We start from the raw sequence: 23,699 nt of genomic DNA, 5'->3' as shown, positions 1-23,699 counted from the left end.
CACTCTGTCAACATGATTATGACGTCTTGCTCTAAAGACACTGTTCATCTTGAACATAACTCAGTAGTTTTCATCATTTGGTGATATTACCTGAAAAAGTAGCTGCAAGATGCTGTTTCCTACCGCAGCTCTGCCGAGACTTTGGTTGAAAGCTCGAGGGATGGAGAACCGCTCACATTCTGGAAGAACAGGAAAGGATCAGTGGGAATGTCTGGTCACAAGGAGTATGTAGAGCATCTCTAGAACCGGATGTAAAGATAAGCAGAAAGCTTTTGTTTTTGGTGTGATCTGACCGGATGTCATTCATCCACGTTTGTCACCTTTGCCTACATGGCTCGTCTCAAACATGAACCAGGATTTCTCACTGCTAGCTTTCAAAAATTCAACAATCTTGTCTATAAGGTAGAGAGTAGGGCTGAAACGATTAATCGGATTAATCGTGATGAATGGATTATTTAAATAATCGTCAACTAATTTAGCAATTGATTAATTGCTAAGCCGTTTGCTGACAGAACAACACAGTCAGAGCAGTAATTAAGCCCAAACTGCAAACATTTTGCATTTAGGTATTAACACAGTAAACTAACTTTGCGCTTTACTGTAACTATTGTATTATGTGTTTCTCTGCAGCAGTGCTTTAGTCCTAGGTATAATTTAGATCTCTGTCTTATGGTGACATTTGTTGTGAAGTTGGCGCTATTTAAATAAACTGAGTGGATGACAAAATCCTATTGCAGGACGTATTTAGTTTGTGTTTGTTATGTGACAAAACATTAGAAACACTCGGAAAAGTGTGGAAATTAGTGGGGGGATTATGGCATTTAAAACCAAACATTGGTTACACTTTTTCGATTATTCAATATTGTTAACCTTACTGATGAAAATAATTAAATTCTTCTTAGTAATTTTGTGCTGATGGTTTTCATACAGAAATAAGTAAAATGCAAGTGATAAATAATTACAATTTTATATCTAAAAAAATTGACAATCACATACCAAACTACACACATTAATTTTATTTTTATGAATAGTCTTCTAGTATTTATTTTTTAAAAATATTAATTCAGCCCGATCGCACGTTCCTAACAGACTTAAAACACAAGCAAACCTGGACTGCTGTTGCCATGGTAGCAGAGGAGACTCTGGGGGTCAGCCAGTTTTCCTGTGGCGGCTATCTCGGCCCCTCTGAGGACGAGCGGCTCCTCGTTGAGCACCCGGGCGTGCATGAGGATCAGCATGAGGACGGAGGACAGGCTGTAGGCCTTCGCCGCCACGCGCAGAGGATGAGGCTCCAGGGAGGAGGCCGGGGCGTCCATCAGGGTGTTATCATGATCAACAGACGACGATGATGAGGAGGAGGAGGTGGAGGAGGGAGAAGGAGAGTCCACATAGCCGGGCTGGAAGTTAAAATGGGAGGCCGACTGGCTGACCTGATGGATCAGATCACCTGATGAGAGAAAAAACTAGATAGGTCAAGCAATCCCAGCTGACCAGGGCAGCTTCTTCCACATGGTTCCTTTGGATTCTTCGTAGCGATCTCTTCAGACTTTTACTGCAATATTATTATTTTATTGAAATGATTCCTGAAAAACAAAATCTCTTTAGACTTAACCTCTCACTCACCCATGATGTTTAGGATGTTATCGGCTATCTCTGTCGGGGGCACCGTGCCTTGCTTGGTGTCCGTCTGCAGAATCTCCAGCATTGACTCCAGCTTGTTTAGGGTGCTGTTCTGACATTCCTCGCAGATAAACTCGCGACTCACAGCCTAAAAAAAAAAAAAAAAAGCAAACGGGAAACTACAATTTTTCCTCCTCTATTCATTCTTACTCTTTTTCATTCTTCCCATGCCCGTCTAATCTCATGCAGCCCACCGTGCATTGTGCCAAGGCGGCAGACGTCTGCTGGATGTCGCTGACGGTGTTCAGGTCGAGAGCAGTCAGCGCTCTCGTGATGTTGCTGCGGACTCGGACTCTGTAGTCGCGCTCGTCTCGGGACACTCGTGAAGACTCCCTGGTTTGTTCGTACTAATGGAAAGCAAAGCGCAGACACGCACGTTGTGGTCGGGCATACCGGCGTGTCGAGGAGTTCTGGGTGGACGGGCGTTCCTTACCTCATTCAGCACCGTAATGAGAGCCAGCGATAACTCTCTGACCCTCTGGGAGTCTCCCTGCTCTAGCAGCCTCTTCAACTTGCTGTCGGTGATCTCAGACAGCCAGTGAGGAAGGCTGCTGTACTCAGGAGGAAGATCTGGCAGCACAACCTCAATGGTCCTGGATGAAAACACAGAACACACCGATGCTAATGAGTGTAGGCTTCAGGCTCGCCATTTCATTCCTTCATTCCTTCACCTAGTTTAGTAGTTTAGGCCAAAGGAGTCTTTAGTTCTGTCACAGACGTTTTGTTTCCATTTGAGATCTAATGAAATTTCTATATTGTACTCATGGTTACGTGACTCTAATAAATATCTATCAACAGTTGGTTTGGCTTGATTGAACCTGAACAGAAACAAAACTGAAGTTATTATCTTTGGACCAATCTAGAGTCAGCGCGCAGCTTCAGTTATTACACCGTGAAACTGGAGATCAGGTTTGAAATCTGGGGGGAGGGATATACTCTGACACATAAAGACAGATACAAAGTCAGTTTTCTATCACCTGAAGAGCATTTCTAGGATTCTAGGACGTTTATCTTTAGTCCCATTGATTACTAGAACACCGTCTTTACATGTCTGCTTAAAAAAATCAATCAGACAGCTGCAGCTGACCCAGAACACTGCTGCTTGTGTTCTCACTAAAACCAGGAAGGTAGAGCACATCACCCCAGTCTAAAAACCGTAACGTAAGTAGCAGTTACTTGTTAAGTGCGAGGTTGGCAGCACCCTGGTGGTCCTCCACTGTGATGGACACAGACACGCGGTGTCGAGCTGAGCGGAAGCCCGGGGGCAGGAAGGCTGAGTGGTCCGGGTTGCTGCCTTTGTAAATGCAGAAATCCTCGCAGTAATCCTCTCTGCAGCGCGTCACCAGCAGGCTGTACAGGAACGGGGTTTCTGAGACGCCCAGATCACTGTACCCTGTGCACACAGAGAACGATAGGATATTTACTGGGCTATATAACACTAAATGGTGAAAAACCAGGTAGATGTCAATGTCAGTCCTACCTGAGCAGTTGAAATGCACCCGGTCCAGCAGCGTCCGGATCCTCCAGCCGTCTCCGTCCCCGTAGAGCACTCCCGCCTCCCCTGCTCCTGTCAGGTGACACTCCCCGCCTTCTGGGGGCATGTTGTGGTGCAGTATGATGGACGCAGCTCCCTCACCGTCCAGACTGCTGTCAGTCACATGCAGCGTGAAGATGTAGGAGTCTTTGTCCCTCAGGACTCCCTGCCGCAGCACCAGGTTCATGCCGTCGCTCCCAGTGGTGGTGGAGGACGAGTCCAGGACCAGAGTCTCGTTGTGCAGCGTCATGGCGTTCCAGCGCTGGACAAACATTAGCGGCACAAGAAATGTTGGCCAACTCCTCAAAATTATAATGAAAATCTTACTGCAAGACGTAAAAATATTCTTTTCAGATGTTTTCTTGACGATCAGATTGCTACGAGCAAATTGATATAAACCAAATATTTGGAAGCAGAAGTGACAGAAGCAAGCAGTGAGCTATGTGAGTGACTCATATGGGTGGGGGGGGGAATCTGCGTGGGTGGTTTATAAGCTGATTAATAAAAGGCAATGCTTTCACATGTTACAGATTTAAGGAATAGTTTAACAATATTTAAGCAATAAACACATTGTCACCCTTCTCTCTGAGCAAAGGATGCTGGGAGATTTGCACAAAAGGCAAAAAAGGTCCAAGAAAGTAGAAACTTTTCAAACAACTTTGACAAGTGAACTGAGCTTACTGTACTGTTTGATAACTGGGATCAACTGGAATGTAAGAGTGAATGAATTAAAAATATTTTTTTTTATAAAGTGGCTTGAGATGACATTTGCTGTAAATTTGGTCTGTATGAATAAAAATGAATTGAGCTGACTTAGGTCATCCACAGTTTAAGGAATTTGTTAAGCTTCCCTCTAAGAGAAACCAAGAACATTTACGAGAACTCATTTATCCCAGGAATCTCTGTGACGTTATTGTGGTTTTGTTCCTATTACGTGTTGTGGGTGTTTTATATTTTTTTTAACCACCATGTGAAGCCAGAGGCAAGTTTCCACATCTGTGGTTAATAAAGACTATAATTATTATTAATTAAAAATGGGTAAAAGTTACAACTTTTTTCTCTTTAAATTGTTGAACAGTGAGTAGAAAGTTGCAAATGTTTTGAGTTATTGAAGGGTTGGCTGAATAAACACCTGCGTTTGGAAACATCAGTGAATGGATGCACCATTTAAGAGTATATATGGGCTAAATACTGTCAATACAATCTAATATTTTATGCTTCCATCATAACTCAATGGTGGGAAATACGCCAATCATGTTGTATTACTTTTCAAGACTTTGTAGGAACCCAGTGAGACACAGAGCCCGTGAGAAAACAGATCGGTTTAACATCCAGGCTGATTCAGACTTATGCCAACAACAACAAATGCAGTTTTTTTTTTTTTTTCCTCTACAGAACAGAAACCAAAGCTGCGTTTAAGAATTGACCCATGTTAGTGTGCAGCCGACAGCAGCCAGCTGGTTTGGACCGCCTGACCTCCAGCAACTCGACCAATGGTTTCCTTGCGTTAGTTTGGACACAACATCTTCTCTGGCTCCACTCAGGATTACAATGACCTCATTTACCTCTCACACACAAACACACATCTGCACAAAAATCCAAAGAGAAGACGTAAGAAGGAAGAGAAGGACCTGGAAACGCTGACTTCACTCTGACAGGACATGGAAACACAGTGCCGTCAATTGACATGTGTGTGCGTGTGTGTGTGTGTGTGTGTGCATTTACCCCTCGTTGAGAGCCCTGGCAGTTGGTGCAGGTTCCTTTAAGGGAGACAAACGAGTTCTGGCTGACCTCGTAAATGGACTGGGCCTTACAGGACACACACTCCAGATACACCATGGGAATGTCGCCGCTCTGCACAAGCACCTGTTGTAAATTCAGAGCGATCGCAGTCAGAAAATTTGGTTTATCAAAGCACAGATTTTCTACTTTTACGTGGATAAAGGTTCATATTTTATGGAGGACCACTCGTACCATAATTAGGAATGAATGACTTAGAAATAAATAAGTGTGTCATTAAACGCAACAAAACAATGAAAAGATTTACATAACAATTGATCAATGAATTAGGTTTAAATGTATGTTTCTATTTCAATTTTTAAGTTTCCCAATTTATTTCTGTGCTTCTATGCTTATTTTTTATTTAGTCCAACAGTTTCTGGTCACGTTTTTCTTGAATGGTATAGTTTTCTTTTTGTTTATTTATCACACACCCTTTTTTCTTCCATATTAATTGCTACCCAAATACATTTAAAACATGTTTTTCACCCCTAAACATATAATTTTATAATGATTTTACTCTTCTTTTATCTCTTAAACATCAATATATTTTCTCCTCTTTTATACTTCTTTTGGATTTTTTATTTTTTTTTAACCAAACAGATTTCATGAAACATAATTATTCCCATCCTTCTTTTTCACATTTCTTGCTCAGGTATTGTTTTAGATGGCAGTATTGGTCCTCCATATACATTGATCACTCATCACAGCATAAAAATAAAACTGATGCTACTCGGCATGGGGGACGTTTTGCGTGGACTCACAGTCTGAGTAGTGGACTCTGGTGCCATGCCGTCTTTGCTGATGGTTAGTTTGAAGGTGTATTCCACGCCTGCCTCCAGCTCCGAGCCGGAGACTCCCAACACCGGATCCGTAACGAGGCTGAAGTGCAGGCTGGAGCAGTGCTCCGGACCCTGGGAGCAGAAGAAGGCTTCATTACGTTTGTTTCAATACAAACAGGAGCACTGACTGGGATAAGGTAACACTCTCCAAGAGTACAGACAAGGCGAGAGAAGAGGCAGAATTACGGATTGAGAAATAATGGTTTGACTTGCTGTACTGAAACTCTCTGAGCCGCGCCTGGTGTGTGTTTGCGCCTGCGTGCGAATGTGCGCGATACTGTTGATGTGGACTGTGTAATTGTCAGGGGTGGGGAGCAAAAGCACGAGCTGAGGAATGCTGAGTTTATCTCTAGACAGTTATGTAAGCCTATAAATGCCTGATCGAGAGAGCAGCGCGTACAAATTCACAACTCTACAAGAAAGCACATTCACTGGTGCAAAACCGACTGAACACTTGACCCGTTAGTGTTCACAACATCTAAAAATGAAACACAGTATCTACGTAATGGACACATAGCTCCCTTCTGCTGGACGCACCCGTCTCATTTTCTGCTGCTGAAGCCTAATGCGTCACGGCGACCTCCGCCAGGGCAGCAGTGAATGCGAAAAACACAAAATCAACACAAACCCCTTCAACAGTGGACATTCAAGAGACGCGCTGACAGATATTTTCTCCGTTTGACGTCAATGCTGCTTTGCAGGGAGCAGTTTAGCCGAAGCACGCTTTGCCGTCCGTCACAGCTCTGCTTTGTTATTCTTCATACTTAAAAGCTAAAGTTAAATAAAAGTTCAACTTGTTTGACAATTCAAATCTGTTGTTTCTGTGGCTTAAATGAAAGATTCAAAGCACAAAGAGATGCCAGAATAAATTTACTATGCCTTAATCCAACTCACCTTTTACATTTACAAAGCTCCCGTTTAAACTGTGAAATACTGTGTTTTAATGTAACAGATTTACAATTAACAGCAGTCACACTGAGGAATATACTCTTATACTTGAAGCTCAGCACTAAAGTTAAATAATTAAAATACCAGTGGAAACAATTAAAGGAACATTTCCGTAAATGTTTATAAAGAATTTCCTTTGACTGAGAACAATATGAAAAGTTTTTGTCATGCCATTTCATTATCAAAATGTAATTAAGAAGTGGATACAGCTTTAACATTATTTAAGAAATTCATTTTAAATCTAAATCTGAAAGGAATAGTTTAGTTTATTTAATGATTATTTTCCAACAAAACTCACGTTGCAATCCGGAACTGGACACTTCAACCGAGATGCAAGAAATATACATAATTACTCAACTTTGTCACCAAGGTCAACACATTTTTACGTTGATGTTTTTTTAAAAAAAAGAATACCTTTCAAAACTTTAGAGGATTCTTGTAATTTTAGTTTTTGTTTAAAATGCTGCCTGTTGCAGTTACAAAAGATGTTTAAGTGAACTATAATTTTGGAGGTTCACTTTTTTTCAGAGCTAAATCAAGTAATTTACAAAAATGTGTGTATGTTGATCACATGATGTTGCTAAACAATCTGAAGTCTCATGAATTGATTCTCTTTAGTTGTGTGAAACTTTGGTGTTTCACACAACTAAAAAATAAGATGAATGTACAAAAGGAAAGCATTTGCCAGGTGAACAACGGGCAACAGAAGAGATGGATGAAAAAAAACAAAATCTTACCAAGTGTTTTTGGTCTAGTTTATAATATCTTAGTACACTTGAATTAAGACAGATCTAACTTAAAGGTAATTTTTCAGTGAGATACATGGGCTTGTTTTAGGCCAATAATTCCTTAATATTGATTAATAAAAAAAACTAGTTTCACTGGCAGATTATTTCACGTGTAACATCAAAAAAATATCTTGTTAAAAGTGAAATCATCTGCCAGTGGAACCATTTAAAACAAGTTTCTATATCTTATCAAAAAGTTACCTGTAAGTTAGTTTTGTCTTATTTTAAATGTACTAAGATATTTGCACTTGAACTAGACCAAAAACTCTTGCTCATAGCTTTCGTTCTGTTGGTTAATTAGCACTCTTCCAGATGTGTCAGTAAGATACCTTAGAGGTGCTTTCACACTCCCAGAGGTAACGCAGCAGAGACTGGTTGTCTAGGTCCATGTTGGGGTCATAGGATTGCTCTGCACTGAGCTGCAGGTCCCGCGTCCTGGACCACACCCGGCGGGTTCCTCCTTCAATAATGGGCTTCAACCTGATAAGACGGATGAATTAAAATGTCAGTAAACCAGCGGACAAGCTGCAAACGTGTTGCTGCAGGAGTGATGGGAAATTCTTAATTTCAACAGATGAATACGTGCATGGATGTGGTTTGGTCAGGAATTTAGCTTAATTTGCTGCCTGTGTTTTTATGTATTCACTTTTAAAGTGTCCTGTGATCAAGAAAGCCAAAAGAGCATCATCAAGCCACAGAGCCAAGCTCGTCTTTCTGTCATGCAGATTTTGTTCTCTGTAAGAACCGAAAAAGCACAAACTTGAATGGTGTGATTTTGTACTCACTTAGCAGTCATTATACTGAGCTGCAGACAGGCGGCTTTCCGGAGCGGCACGCCTTCGTACGACAGAGAAAACACTAAGCAGTAGTTCCCTGCTGCCAAAGCCATCTTTGGCAGCTGCAGCTGTAGCCGCCGCACATCCACCTCCACAGGCAGGCGGATGGCTCGGCTGGGAGGAAACCGAGAATCCAGCGCGGGGAGTAGAGGTCTCTCTTTCATTAATTCGTCTTCGCAGGTCGACTTGGAGAACACCTGCCAGAGGTACTGAACTCCGTAGCGCACGCAGCCCTTCAAGTCCATGCTGGCTTCCACTGAAATGGGCTGGGAGCGCCAGACCACCAGGCGGGACTGAGAGATCTGCACTTCTGGCTCCTCGCACTCCAGTACTCTGATGTTTACCTCCACCTCGGCCAAAACCAAGCTCACCAGGTTGCTGCAGTTCACCTGGCAGGGAACAGGCAGGCATGACAGGACGTAAGGTTTTTACCATTCAGTAGCCGTGAAATCAATGACTTTCCAAAAGGACCTTGAAAAAATATTAAAATGTTGACGTTAGGGATGCAAGTTATCGATTAATGAGTTAACGTAAAGTTAACTGATCTTATGATTAATCAATAAGTGGTCATTTTGTTAAAAACCTTAGTTTTCTCTTCGAGAGGGCCGATGATCTTTCCAGTAATTTTTATTTTTATTTTATTTTAAAACAGAACAACATGAGGTGTATTTTGAATCCCACAGTGGACTCTGTTTGGACTGTTTCCAATTTGAGCTGGAGCTGACAGAACAGGCAAAGGTTTCCATCTGAATGCGCAATTAGTAACAGACTCAACATTCACATCCTGGTCATAAAAAGGTCTCAAGACATACTGGATTTTGTTGAAAGAGGACAAAGTGACAAGATCCCAGGACCCTGGGGATAAATTTGGATTACAAATTTATCCCGAGTTTAGATACTTACAAATCGGAAACGTTTTGGGGAAGACAGAAATATAAGCAAAAAGTTTCTAATATCAGTTAAGACATTTTTGGTATTGTCAAAAATGCATATAAGAATATCTAATTTATATGCTACATCTCTAAGCTATATTTGGTAATCGCTGCAAATTGTACAGGTAACTAACACAGTTCATATAAAAGCAAAATGGAAACAAAGGGTAATGTGACGTCAAGTACATGGAATCTGTAGGCAACAGTGGAGCCCCCTGCTGGAGGGAATTCAGCTGGAAGAATATGATCGGCTAATTTTGCACACCGGCCCAAAAGACTAAATATTCATGTCGGGCCAACTTGTTGGAGACTCTGTGGATCTACATGAGCAAATCACTTTCACATTTTTTGGGATTGAGCTCATGTGGTTTCATTTTGGAGAGAAATACACAAAGTCCTAGAGGCAGTCTTCAAAAGGAAAATTCAATTTGTGGTTCTATCTATGGGTAACTTGGATGGACCAGGATTCCAAAAAATAAAAGAAGATAAATTTCTACTTAGAGTGCCATTTGTTTAAGCAAACAATAAATAGCCAATTTTGAGTTAAACCACAACTCAAAAATGGTTTAAAGGAAACTTCAAAGATAAATGAGTGGGTTGATTTGACACTGTATTCATAATCGAATGAATATTCTTTAGACTGAAGTCGCAAAGGCATAGCTTTTGAATGATCAAACCTGATTTTGTGTAATTATCTAACTTTGCATGGATTTAATTTTTTTCCTCCTGCTGATGTTGAAGTTTCTTTACTCAAGTTAATTTGTGATGTACAAAACCTAAAAATCCATTCAATATAAATGACATTGATTCCTTTTCCTTCCCCTTCACAATCCAGTGCTACTTTGTCAGTAAAATCCCTCAAAATTCAAAGATGTTTCTGGCTGTAAGGTGACAAAATATGGAGAGGATTATGGGGTTTGAATGTTTTTTTTTGTCTCATTTCAGTGATCGATGGAGAGATAACATAGAGATGTACATACTTGGACCAGATAGTTTCCTGGATGACTGTAGCGCACAGTGGTGGCGGTGGTGTTGGTGGCGACTCTCACAGAACCGTCCCCGAAGTCCCAGAGGCAGTTCACTGGGCTGGATGTGGGCGTAGTATGGGCCATCAAGGTGACTGTCTTGTTGACAAAAGTATCCTGCGGCATCGCGTACAGCTCGGCGGAGCTCATCCGGTTCTGCACTTGTATGTACTCGGTGATGTTCTGATCTTGCACGATGTTTACAGCCCTCAGAAAGATGATCAACAGGCCTGGCTTGTCTGCAGTGAAGTGCACCTGAGGTCGTTGAGATAAAAGTCAACATTCTGGCGGGTTGACTGTGCTGTTTCTGACACTAATTTTAAAATCTGAGAATGCTTCAAGCGTGAGGAGTCAAACCTGTTTGCCCACAAACGTGTCCTTCTTTTGATTCAGGTCAAACGTCCACAAGAAACTAACGGGATCCCCCTTCTCGATGTTGGCCGTGTACGACTTTGTCTCGCCCACGGAGATGGCTTTGGTGACTCCCTGGATGGAAAGCCCACTCACCGGCTCCACAACTTCTATATGAAGTTTGTAATTATGACAGGATACCTGATGTGTCAAAAAGAAATAGAAATACTTTAGTTTGAGTCATTGTCCGTTAGACTCACAGCCACAAACAAGAGCAGCTTCCACAACATTTTGAACTAACGTTTATATGAAGAGGGAAGGAAACAAACATGGACAGTAAGAAAAGAAGGAAGAAAGAAGGAGAGAAAGACAGTAAGGATGGAAGGAAGGAAGAAAAGAAGGAAGAAAGAAGGAGAGAAAGACAGTAAGGATGGAAGGAAGGAAGAAAAGAAGGAAGTAAACAAGGACAGAAGGAAAGAAGACAAAATGGAAGGGACTAAACGTCACAAGCTGAACTGAAATTTCCTCCTACAACTGAAAATGAAAATGTTCAAATAGTCACAAGCATGAAGTCTGACAACCAAATTTTGGTGCTGTTAAATCTGATCATGTCCTCATTTCTGGTTTTGCTTTCATATCATCCAATAAATATTACTGTCAGCAAAAGTAACCAAAGTGTACACAAGACCTTCAACGTGACGAGACAGAGAAGCTCTCCAAACCAACGTGACCCTATGCGAAAATGTAACCGACTCCTTTGTTAAATTATGAATCAATTACAATGACTGACCTCCTTTCTAAAAAGGATGAATTACATTTTACTAGCCGTCACCAGCCCTGGCTACTGGAATCAGGAAATCACTCAAATTGAATCTGAAGTTGAATTATCTAAAATAATCCTATACAAAGCAAATCCAAAGTATCTTCAAATAACAGGCTTGTAGCTGTTGATCAGATGGGAAGCAGGTATTTGCCATCAGTTGGTGAGACTGTGTTGTCAGTGGAAATTATGAGAAAAACAGAAACCAAACGTCAACAAAAATAAACCCACAATTTATTTAATCTACCTGCAGTTTATCTGAAACAGGCCTGTCGTTCTTGTTTTTCACGCCTCCATTAAGTTAAACTTTCCCAATGCTACTATTACATGAAGTTTTGCTTAATGGAATCTTTGAAGTGAACAACTCTGGCTGAAGTACTGTGGAGGATGTAAAATGTGGAAAAATGTTAACTGGCGATGTTCTCATCTTATCCCAGCGCTTTCATTCTTTACAATGATGTTCACAGAAGACAAGAGACTGGATTGGCTGGTGCAGCAGTTAAAAGTCTTTTCAATGAGAATCCTAATTAGCAGGAGGGACCTGATTTTCCACAGACTGTACAGAGTTAGTCTCTCCCCCACTTGTTCCTGAATACTACTGGTCAGGTGATTGAAGAGGGCTTTATGTTTTCTGATATGCACAGAAAGACCTAATTTGTATAACTCTCTGGCAAGGTGTGGGAAATAAAGGAGCCCCCCTATCACCGTTATCTGTTTGGAAAGTACAGTTAATGAAATGTCATGTTCTATTTTGCCACAGGGATATGAGTGGGATTTTTAAATTACAATAAATGCATTACTGGACTGCTTAGATGCCTCTGAAATTACTTGGATCTAATAAGGACAAAAAAGTCTATTCTGGGACAATCACAATGTAAGCATTACTTGGGTCTCAACAAACTATCTTGGAATTATGCAATACGTTTGGTACTTCTGTGATAAAATCCAAGGCAAGCTCTTAAAGATTTTTCTAAAGATTTGAGAACAGGTATGTTTTCAACAAACCAATCTATGTTTCCATTACCTTGTTGCATCCCTGCAGATTCACGTAGTAAGTGTCCACCTTGCTGAAGGCGTGAGTGTAGGTTTTGTTTGGCTCCGGGTTGATTTCTGCGTCGGGGCTGAAGGTAAGGGTCAGACTGACGTTCGTACCCCCTATCAGAAGAGGTGTGAACTCCACCTTTTGGTTAACTGCTGCATAGTCCTTACTCGCTTTCAGTTCCACTTTAATCTTGTCCTGAAAAAAGAACTCCCTTGAAACGGCCTTAGTGCTGACGTCATTGGTGGCGTTCAGAGTAATGGTGACCGTTTTAGGCTCAGAAAAATTGAGAAAAGTTTGCCTTCCTGACTTAGTTGTTCCTTCCACCAGCCACGTCCACCTCACATCAGTTCCCGTCTTCACCTCCCCCTCCAAGTTGATGCCAACTCCGGTTTCAAAGTGATTCCGGTCCTTGTCATTGGGTTTGGGTCTTGAGAAACTTAAGCCAGAAATTATATCTTGGACGTCGACGGTCTTTGACTTAATCGTTGATCTAACTTTATTGAACACCTCCACTGAAACTTCTTTTCGACCTGGACTGTCGAAGGTGTAGGCCAACCAGGGCTCGGTCGACGGCTGATTCTTTCCATTCACAGACCACCGATACTGTAGATCTGAACCCTTCATGACCTCTACTGTCAGGTTTGTTGACGCTCCAGTGGCAACTGGGTTGTTGCTGATCTTTAGGTCAACACCAGAAGGTGGTTCAAAAAAGTAGATGGTTTTGTTGACCAGAAGATGACCCAGGAGGTTCTCCGCTCGTAGAAAGATGTTACAGGGACCTGGCTTCGAGAAATTCAGCTCCACCATTTTCCCACTCGTGTTGAGTGAGCTGACGGTATCCTGCTCTCTGACAACAATCCAGCTAAATGTCATGTTGGTGCCCTCCTTCAATCCCGCTTGAAGGTGAAGAACGCTGTTTGTTGCGTAGCAACAGCTTTCCAGCGCTGCGCTTCCGCCTCCTTTGATGTCCTCTGCCAAAATTTGCAGGCCCTCCAGCTTCCGTTGGACAAACAGGGAGATGCTTGCATTTGCTATCCCCACGCCATTCTTCGCTATCACAATGATGTTGAAGGTGCCAATGGAGCGAAAGGTGTAGAACATTCTGTTAGTCCCTGGGATCGGGGTGCAGCGGTCACACAGAATCCAGGAATAGTCTACACTGTCTCCATCCTCCTTGTAGGCCTCAAAGTCGACAGAGTCATTTAAGGGGACATTTACTAAGCTAGCATTCACTTTCAGTCTTAAAATTGGGGCAAACACAGAAACCAGTAGAAAAGTCTCATTCTGACTAACACTGTTGGCAGCTTTCAGTGTAATGTTATACTTCCCAGAGATGTTGAATGTACGGAGGATACTCTGGGCGGTAAAAACTTGTTCATCTCCAAAACTCCAGGTGTAAGTAACATCGGAGGCCAGGGAAGAAGATGTGAAAGTGTATGGAGCTCCTCGTGTCAAGTTGTTGTGCTTTGTCCCATTGTGACGAATCAAGATCGGTCCAATGGGAACCAGAACGTCAATGACGGCACTTGCGTTATTGGCAGAGATGTTGTTGAAAACATGAACACTTATCACATAGTGACCTGACTTTTTATACTTTGCTACAACATTTCCAGAGCCGTGGGTGAAAAATGGATCCTTCCCTTTACCAAAGTCCCACTGGTAGCTGTAATTGAACTCTGGCTCAGCTATCACTTTGAGATGTACTTCTTCTCCAACTGCGTAGTGTGATTTTTCAGGGGAGATGCTAACATTACTCACAGCTGGCTGCACACACACCCAGTTGAAGAAATTGGCCTTGGTGGCTTTGTTGACTCCACTGGAGAGAAGTAGAGAGAGGTGGTAGTTCCCACTCACCTGGTAGGTGTGCGAGATGCTGGAGTTGCCCTGAACAGTCTCATTGGGGCTCCCATCCCCAAAACTCCAATTGTAATGGTGAATCGTTGCATTGCCGGATACCCAAGCCTGAAAGTTTACTTTGGTCCGCTCCTGGACACATCCTGAAGGCTCCATCCTAATGACTTGGAAGATGTACACGTGAACGGAGAGGGGCATCCAGCCAAAGCTCACCGCATTCATGGCGGTCACATTCACCGTGTAGTTGCCCTCTTTGACGTAGTTGTGCGATATGTTAGGCTGAGATGTGATTATAGGGTCGGTGCCGTCCCCCATGGAGAAAATCCATGTGATGTTGTTACCAGAACTGAGCTGTGCCCACACCTTGGTGGGGCTTTGGAGCTCTGTGGGAGAGGAGCTTTTGGCTGTCAGGTCCTCGATCTCCTCGTAGACAAATATCTCTGCACAAGTCGACGTGAAACTGATGGTGTTGTTCACTGACACACAGACGTTGAAGTTGCCGCTCTGTGCGAAGGTGTGTGGCACCCGCCGACCTTTGAGAGCGGTGCCATCCCCAAAGTTCCAATCGTAGTGAATACCATACGGCGAAGGCAAAGGGTGGGCCTCAAAGAAGGATGACTGGCCCAAAAGCACGAACTGCCGCTCTGTTTGTATGTCGACATGCGTCAGGATGCTGTAAACACTCATGTTGATGCTCTGGCTGATGTTGTCATAGCGATTGGATACGGATACCTGCGCTGTGTAGATACCTGCACACAAAGAGGGAAACACAAGAGAATGAGCTGAATTACTGCTGGACAACAAGTCGATAACAATATATATCACAATATATAATCGATATTAATAGGAAATATGTCCAACAGAATGGTCAATAATTTCACTGAACTCCAATCCAGAACCGCACAGCATTCTGGCGCAAGTAGGCAGAGGAAAGGATTTAGACTTTCAACCTCTCACAGCCAGCTAAGCAAACTTGGTGGCATCGACTCCCTCACTCACTTTTTTGGTTTCCTAGCAACAACATGTTGAGTAACTTGCACAGCAGCAGCTTAAGGTTTCGCCAAAAGTACCTCATAACTGCTTAAAAATAAAAGTGTGAAGTGTAAATTGTAGGTAAAACAGGAAAGGTCACGCTAACAGTTTGGCAGTATTTCTGATATTTCTAAACAAAAAACTAATCGGTAGCTGTCAATAGACGGGTATGAAATCATTATATCATAATACATTTTATAGCCTTACTCTCCAAGTAAAATGCTATGAAGGACACTTTCTGCTGGTTTATCTATACCATCAAAAAATGTACACTGGCAATAAACATCCAGCTAAGTAATGATGTATGGATTTGCAATCCAGGACTCATGGGTTCCATTGTAAAGGTAAACAACTTTATAAAGAACAATTTGATAAAACTACGCAAACTGATAGGGGAAAAAAAACAAACAAAAAACAACAACAAATGAATATACTAAAAATAAGTTTTCAGTTTTTTTGATATATGTGATATCATTAGAGGCATTGAAATGTGAAAACCTTTGTTTTGTTTTGTTTGTTAGTAGGTTTCAGTTTAAGTAAAGCCAATTCACATCAAAAACTGATCATAGCATGTTAGTCAAACACTATCTAAAAGTCATTCTTCAGCTCCAGCTGTGCTAATTTATCCGACAGGTTCAGGAAGGAGGCCGTACCTGGCTGAGAGTAGATATAGGTGATGTTTTTGCTCAAGAGGACTTGGTTAGGGGAGTCTTTACAGAGGAGAGATGGAGAATATGGAGGTTTTGCCTCAAATTCCTCATATCCACCGTCACCAAAGGACCATCTGCAGAAGAAAAGAGTCGATGAAAGGTCAACAAAAGAGAATCTACTTTTTCCTCTCCGTTTGATGCCTAAAGTTTCAGAATGCGAGTGACGGATTGGGTACACAAAAATATACACGCTGGACTGGAAAATGTGAATCTTTTCTCAAAAAGGGTTCAATGCAGGGTTTGGAAATGAAGAAATGGAAAGTAAAAACTTGAAGGCAATTTAGACTGAGAAGATAGGAGTGGATCAGGGGCTGGGGGGCAGGGAGAAGAGCAAAAAGACTAGGAAGGGGAAAAAAGGAGTACTGGGGAAACAGTTGCACAGAGAGGAAAATTCTTGTCAGCAATCTTCCCTGACCACACGGTTATAAATTTAAAGCTCTGTTTCGACTGCTGTGGGGCTGTTATGGCATACAGGAAGCTCAAAGCTGAGAAATGAAAGGAAAAAGAGAGAGATTGAGAAGATGGACAGCTTTATTACTTCATAAACAATGACAGATAAACAAAATTGTGTATTATTAATTCAGTGGCCCTCTGACCCTTCTTCAACAATTCGTACCGGAATGTGGCTGGCACCGACATGTCCACGAGCACAGAGGTGGTGAGTGTCTGATTGGACCCCTGAGGAACCACATCCGGCACCCCCTTGACTGTGAGGTTGGCCATCGGCTGCAGTCGATCCACAGTTATGTTGAAGTGCTTCGTCAGTGTACTAACATGGTTTGAGGCCGTCACCTGGAAGAGATGCAGGACAGTTCATAGAAGTTTTTAGTCTGGAGCTATGTCCAACTCCAAGATTACAAGATCAGGGTATCTGCAGACTTCCACAAGTCAAGTGTAAGACTTTTTAAGACTGTTTTTGTGCTGCCTTGAGTTAAATTTAAGACTGGAAAACTATAAATATCACGGATGGTTGGGGGAACCTGCTGCATTAAAATCAAGCACAGCCAAAACAGAAAGCCCAGCTCTATTAGCATTCTCATATGGCTTTCTTCAGCCTTAGCCTAGCTTAAAAGTTTTTTTTCCATCTCTCCTCATATGGTTTGGCAGCAGAAGTCAGCCAGAGGCAAAAATGAATGTTGTCCTGCCAACTGGCGATAAATTTGCACTTATCCAAGATAGACACAAATAAGCTAGCATGGATATGCTAGCGGCTAGCTATCGGCAACTTCAGCTGCGTGCGACTCAAACTTTTGCCTGACAGAAAAAAAAGCAACATTAAATATTCCTGTCTCTATAAGACCTGTGATGAACATGTCTGACTTATATTTTTAAAATGAATTCAAGACATTTTAGACATTTGAGATTTTTTTAAGAAAGCTGCAAACACTATGGTACAAAAAAACAGGTAAATACAATTTTCAAGCATGACAGTAAGCTAACATTTACTGATCATTTAATGTAATTTGGTAAAAGCAATCCATCCAAGTCAGCTCAGCTAATTGTTTTGAGTCATAGACTTTTACAGAGGGAAAAAAAACTTTGCAGCATCATCACTGTATAATAATAGAAGCTGATTATTAACGACCACTAAAACATACTGTGAGCTTGTAGATGGCAGCGTTCTGGTAGATCACGTTGAGAACACTGTTGAAGTAAGTGAAGTAGGGCTTATCATCCACAGTCCACTTGAATGTGGGATGAGAACCTTTAAGCACCGACGCAGTGTAGCTCTAAAACACAGAGACGACACTAATGTTAACTACATACGGTACAAACAGCACCAAATTCGGCCAGAAAAGCCATAAACGTACCACAACAGACTCCATCAGGACCCTGTGTTCTGGGTCTGGCTGCACCACTAGCCCTTCGAGTGGGTCTTCCAAGTGGACGACCAAAGGCAGGGTGGCTTCTGTCACATTATTGTGCGCCTCCAGCTCCACCTGCACTTGGCCTCTCTGTTCCTCTTCTCCCAAACTCAGATCTAGCACCGCATACAAGACGGGTTCAGAGGCTTCGACTGCTGAACTGGACTTCCACCCGTTGTCGCAGACAGCCGGGCTGGACAAAACCTCAGCAGGGCATTTCGACTGGAAGGTCACAGTGACACTGCTGCCTCGGCGCGATACCCTCGTCTCGTAGGGGGACTGCACGCTGAGTACGAGCCTGGTGTTGTTGGGCTGCATGTAGACCGTGCCGTTGTTCAGAGGAGGGTGGAGGATCGTCAAATCGAGGGGAGGTACGACTCTGAGCGGACATGATGCTGAAGATGGGTATGATGATTCAGTGGTGGAAGCCTGTCGGCAAAGTTTGGCTCATTTATTGTGGTTCAAACTTCCGTCTTTTTTTTTTTTTTTTTTTTTTTTTTTTTTTACATATCTGTTAAACTGTGGCAATGTAGTGAAAATCTGTGAAAAAAATGTAACTCCTCTGCCTTCTCCCTGTGCTAACTACAGAATTAAACCACTCAGTCAGAAAAATTCAATCGGAACCAGGAGGAGGGTGTGAGAGCTGTCAATCAAGCTTGTGTTTATGCTCTGTTCACATCATTCCTCTTTCTCTCTGCTGTGCTACAGCTTCTCCCCGTCACCAGAGCCTGCCATGAATGCTCAGGCTTTTTAGCATGGCCTCCGATGACAGTGGATAAATATTTTTCCTGAAACAGGTTGTTTCTCCACCATTAGCTCAATGAGCAGCAAATACACGAGATTGATTGACAGCGCTAAGATCTTTCTCTGATTAGTTGTTTTTGACCAGGAGCATAGCATTTCAGCAGACGGCAATAGTAGCACAAGCAGGACTTAGACCTTTTCACAGATTATCAGTCTTATATCATAATGTCAGGACATAGTGACAGTTTTAATAAAAATGTAAAAAAAAAAAAATCTTTTATTTTTATTAGAAAATAATGCCGATTTAAACAGCACTAACAAAAACACTATTATTTGCTTAAAGATTTAGTTTTACAGCAATAAAAACTACAAATTCATGTATGAAAGGCTTATCCCTTCAGGCCAAGAGTTCCTAAGTGGCCTCTCTTTTGCATGCATCATCTGTCAGATGCATGCTGGGAAATGACATGAGAATTGATGACTTACCAGCAGGCTGTAGAGTCCAGGCTGGGGTAGACCAGCAGACAGCTGGGCTCCCTGCAGCTGGGTCCTGTTCTGTCCCACATACAGTACTCTGATGCAGCAGCTTTCCTCCTCCAGCCAGCCCCCCTCACCATTCCTTATAAAATTCTCCACATTCAGATCTGGGAGATCTGCTGACTGTCTGGTGTTGTTCATCCAGAACCACTCGGACAAGTTCAGGGCTAGGACCGGCTGTCGCCACGGCGACTGCAGAGACGACTGACAATGAAGAAGAGCTGACGGGCCGCCGTCGTGCTGCAGAGCGATTACATCGCCGGGTGAGACCAGGATGTCCTCCAGCTGGTCTTGTATCTGCTGCATAATCCAAGACAATAAAGTTACAGAGAGCAGAAAGACGAACTGATCTTGATGGCAAAAAAACCCCTCCTCCTCTCACCAGTACACGCGCTGGTCCTGATGAGAGAGTGAAGACAATTTCATTCTTTAAGGTGTACTGGGGCCTCGACGTTCCTGGTGGCAGGTGGTGACCCCGGGTGCAGTTAGTACAGGAGGATGGGTGGCATGGCTGGGACAGAGCCAGGCAACGACTTTGGAAGGGACACCACTGCTGTGCCGGGGGGCATGACGGCAAATCTTTGATCAATGTTTGACTGGGGACACAAACCGCCACCGGAGAACAAGCTGGACCGCCACAATCTGAGACAGAACATTCATTTTGATCATTCTCCAGGGAACACACAGAAACTGCTGTTAGCAATGCTGAGTACATGCTACGCTGGCAATGCCAACCGAACGTTTAAAATACAATCTCACATTTATTTTATCATCTGAAATCAGACTTAGAAGGTCATAAGTTTGGAAAAATCAGAAATCTGTCCCAAATCTCTGATCAGTGTGTCTCTGTTTTAATTGCACTGTTTTCTATTTGAATGGAATTGAATTCAGAAACTTAAAAATATATATTTTTTTCTGACCAGAGAACATTAACAACCCATTAACAACAATCTTCCCTGTAGAAGTTGTTACTAAGGGAGGAAGCCTCAAAATAACCCATTACCAGTATCTGACAGGGGTTTAGAAGTGAACTCAGTGGAGGCACAAAAGCTGTAAGGAACTATTTAAAAACAACATATCAGCTGTTCAACTAGGTTTCCAAAACTGAGAGCCAGACCTCAGTGGATGCCGATCATTTCACTTCGTAGCTTTGGTTGTTTCTCAACCAATTTTTCAGGAAGCCTGAATGAACTACTATTTTATTATTAAAAATTTTGGATTTGGAAAATGTTTTGCAAATGTTTGGAAAAGTCTGAGTCAGAGGAATTGGTCTACACTCTCAAGGAAAAACACATGGTGGCATCTGTTGGTAATGATAAAGATGCTAAATGACCTGAAAGTGCAAGTTGTTAAGATAATACTCTGAAGGAAGTTTAAAATGTGAACTCCAAATTATTTTGTCTTTGTTTTAAACAAGTCAGAAAGATTAGAAAAACACATTAAACATGTTTATTTTAATTTATTTATTGTTATAAATTTGCTTCGGAGTCAAAAACTAGAGATTTTAAATTTGTCACTGCGTGCACCTTTGCATGAATATTGTTGTAAGTGTGGCGATTGTTAAAGACTGAAGGCCTCACAAAGGAGAGGATCTTGTTTATTTGATCTTTCATTTTCCTCTCTGGTTTGACCATTTGCCTCCATTCACACACTTTCCCTGTCATTTACCGTAATGTCTTCAGACAGGGGCGGTCAGTGTTAGAGAATATGTGTGTAATTGGAGGTGTGGGCTCAGGTGGTCTATATGTGTGTGTGTGATTTTTAACCCCTGCTGGTAAACTCTGCAGGTCTTTTACATGTCCAGAGTACATGACTGTGTTTCTGTGGCTGACTCACTGGGCAGCAGCAGGTGCTGGCCGGGACATTTGGGTCTGTAGGTCTGGAATCTGATGTGGACTGGAGAGCTTTGCTCCTGGATGATGATCTCCAACGACGACAGACGGCCAGCCTGAACAAAGCTCATTGCAGGAAACATCAGCATCTGAGAGCAGAGGGAAAAGAAAACGATATAAATAAAGCAGACTTACAGTTTCTGTTACCTCACAATTATGTACTAGTCAGGTCATCCAGCAACTTGAAAACTGAAAGCCTTTCAGCTACAATACAGGGTTTTTGGAAGGGTTTTGTATGTATGTTAATATCTTGCTGGTGAGATAATCTGAAGTTTTATATAATTTTCTTTCAACAAACTTATGTGCAAAATGTAAAAGCAAAACAGGTCAAGCAATGGCTTTCCGCCCCTTCTAAGACATAAACTAAAACCGGCCATAAGAAGGAAAGAAAGAAAATACATCCAAACTATTTGGACTGTTTTTGAGTTGTTTTCAAGGGGCCTTTTCCATGTTGGTAGTCTGAATGAATTATAAAGGGCTGTTTTCATGTGCAGCCCCGTCTCAACTTTACACAAACCAACATAAACACAGTTAATAAATTGATTTTCAACCAATTTCTGCACAAAAAAGTTAAGAATGTACAAACATGTTTTCACTGAACATCTTTAAAGGTGGACATTGGCTAAGCGCAATTTTAAATCGGCATTTGTATTCATTGTGGCTGTATACAAAATACTTTTTTTTTTTGCGAGGGAAAGTATTGCTTTCCCTCGCAAGGGAACGAAACGAGCTAATTTTGTAGGAAAAATAAGGAAAAGAAAAATCCCCCATGTCACCTAGGGGGCTTGAATAAGCTTTAAAATGATAACGTCTAAACAAACAGAAATCCCTCTTTACCTCTATGACGCTGCTCAGAGACTGTGGAGCAGAGAGCAGAGCTGCTGGTAAATGGAATAACGGATGGTCGGAAGGAAAGACGGCCATCCCCAGCAGGTACACTCCGGCATCTGGAACACGTACTGAAACAGGAACAAAAAAAAAAACAGAATTAAAAGTCATTTAATACCATTTAGATTCATTACACAGAGTGATTTCATGAGTTTACTTTTATTACAACCCTATATCACAAGGATAAGCCTCAAAAAGGTAATTGCTAGAGAAGCTGGTTATTCAGAGTGCTGTGTCCAAGCATATTAATAAAAAAAAGTTGAGTGGAAGGAAAAAGTGCTGTAGAAAAATGAACACAAACAGCAAGAGAAACCACAGAGGATTCAAGAGGTTTGAGAGAAATTTACGAGGCACAGAGAGCAGCTGGAGGCAGTGCTTCCAGATCCACCACACAAAGACGAATCCAGGACATCGGGCCACAATTGCTGCATTCTTTGTGCTAAAGTTACTCCAGAACCTTTTAAAGCCCCATTAAAGCCGGGCTGCCTTAACATCTCAGCAGAGCCACAGACTGATTGCCTCCACGTCAGCTGCACTGATGTAGTAAATACTTGAAATCTACTACTCTATGCGTAATAGATGCACAGGTGTGTTCGATTTCAGACACCTACAGAGCATTTTGGACGCTGCTGAATTATGACAGCAGCAGCGTTTGAGCCTGAGCATAATTTATGTTGCGTGGATGTCTCTGCTGCAAGCGTGGAAGCACACCAGCTTCACCAGTAAAGCTCAGTTACACTGGTTTCCTGGACAAGCAGTGGGTAAGTCCAATCAGATACTCTGAGCAATTGTTCTTAGTTACTTTTTCCAATCATCTAAAACTTTTTCCATAAAATCCTCGGCATAACAATTAGGGATTTTATGCTTAAATTGCCAAATTCAAATTCGTCACTAAAGAGAGGCCGGCTTAAAAGAAATCAGAAACAAACGTTTGTTAGTAGAAAGTCACAGACACACACAAAAAAAAGATATCTGAAAAAACAAGAACAAAAAAAACAAGACTTGAATAATTTATTTTCTGAAGAGTGACACGAAGAAAGATGAACTGCTGAGAACAAATGACGCACCATGAAAGACAGATGACCAGTGAAATCAGCTGCTAGCCACACACTCATACATCCACCTAAAACATAACACAACTATCACGCTGTTTCATTCCTACACGTCCCGATTTCCATCCTACTGTATTCGAAATACTTTGAGGGAATGCCAGTCAGAGTGAAACTTTTTCAGTTTAAAGACTTCTTTGTTTACGGTGACTCATTCGCATTATGTGGCACACTTAGCATTCAGATTAAGTAAACATTTTGCGCTCGGCACTTGAGAAGCAATCAAGTGTGCTCTCCATTTAATGGTTTTGCAACGAGCTCATTTCGTAGGAAACATTTTAAAAGCCCTTTCACATTTTGCTAAATGCCCACATGTTGAAGATTTAATGTTACGTTTATTTAAAGTGCGACATTTTTCTCATTTATTGCTACAATAGAGCCAGAAATTACTACATCAATGGTCTTGTCACTTCCAGCAGAGTGAAATTTATTTATAGTCTTTGGGTCCTTCACCATGACGCATTAACGCCACTTGTAGCGAGTGTGCAAAC

General features: G+C 42.0%; 1 protein-coding gene across 1 annotated transcript in view; it reads right to left on the bottom strand.

Moving 5' to 3' along the window:
- Positions 1-23,699, bottom strand: part of pkd1a (polycystic kidney disease 1a) — a 75,764-nt gene that overhangs the window by 21,824 nt on the left and 30,241 nt on the right. Inside the window, exons 10-31 of the mRNA XM_008410790.3 lie at positions 22,049-22,170; positions 21,156-21,300; positions 19,702-19,961; positions 19,269-19,619; positions 17,985-18,467; positions 17,772-17,903; positions 16,790-16,965; positions 16,117-16,247; positions 12,560-15,180; positions 10,722-10,916; positions 10,320-10,619; positions 8,357-8,796; positions 7,901-8,051; positions 5,758-5,907; positions 4,940-5,080; positions 3,161-3,476; positions 2,857-3,073; positions 2,114-2,273; positions 1,875-2,027; positions 1,624-1,768; positions 1,109-1,447; positions 91-179 (exon numbers count right to left, since the gene is read on the bottom strand). Of these exons, the coding sequence (XP_008409012.2) occupies positions 91-179; positions 1,109-1,447; positions 1,624-1,768; positions 1,875-2,027; positions 2,114-2,273; positions 2,857-3,073; positions 3,161-3,476; positions 4,940-5,080; positions 5,758-5,907; positions 7,901-8,051; positions 8,357-8,796; positions 10,320-10,619; positions 10,722-10,916; positions 12,560-15,180; positions 16,117-16,247; positions 16,790-16,965; positions 17,772-17,903; positions 17,985-18,467; positions 19,269-19,619; positions 19,702-19,961; positions 21,156-21,300; positions 22,049-22,170 (7,217 nt within the window). The remainder of the gene's footprint in view (positions 1-90; positions 180-1,108; positions 1,448-1,623; positions 1,769-1,874; positions 2,028-2,113; positions 2,274-2,856; positions 3,074-3,160; positions 3,477-4,939; positions 5,081-5,757; positions 5,908-7,900; positions 8,052-8,356; positions 8,797-10,319; positions 10,620-10,721; positions 10,917-12,559; positions 15,181-16,116; positions 16,248-16,789; positions 16,966-17,771; positions 17,904-17,984; positions 18,468-19,268; positions 19,620-19,701; positions 19,962-21,155; positions 21,301-22,048; positions 22,171-23,699) is intronic.

Source organism: Poecilia reticulata, chromosome 1 (genome assembly GCF_904066995.2).
Source record: "Poecilia reticulata chromosome 1, P_reticulata-male-v2, whole genome shotgun sequence".
Classification (NCBI taxonomy): Eukaryota; Metazoa; Chordata; class Actinopteri; order Cyprinodontiformes; family Poeciliidae; genus Poecilia; species Poecilia reticulata.
Note: the sequence above shows the minus strand (reverse complement) of the source record. Positions and strands in the feature narration are given on the sequence as shown.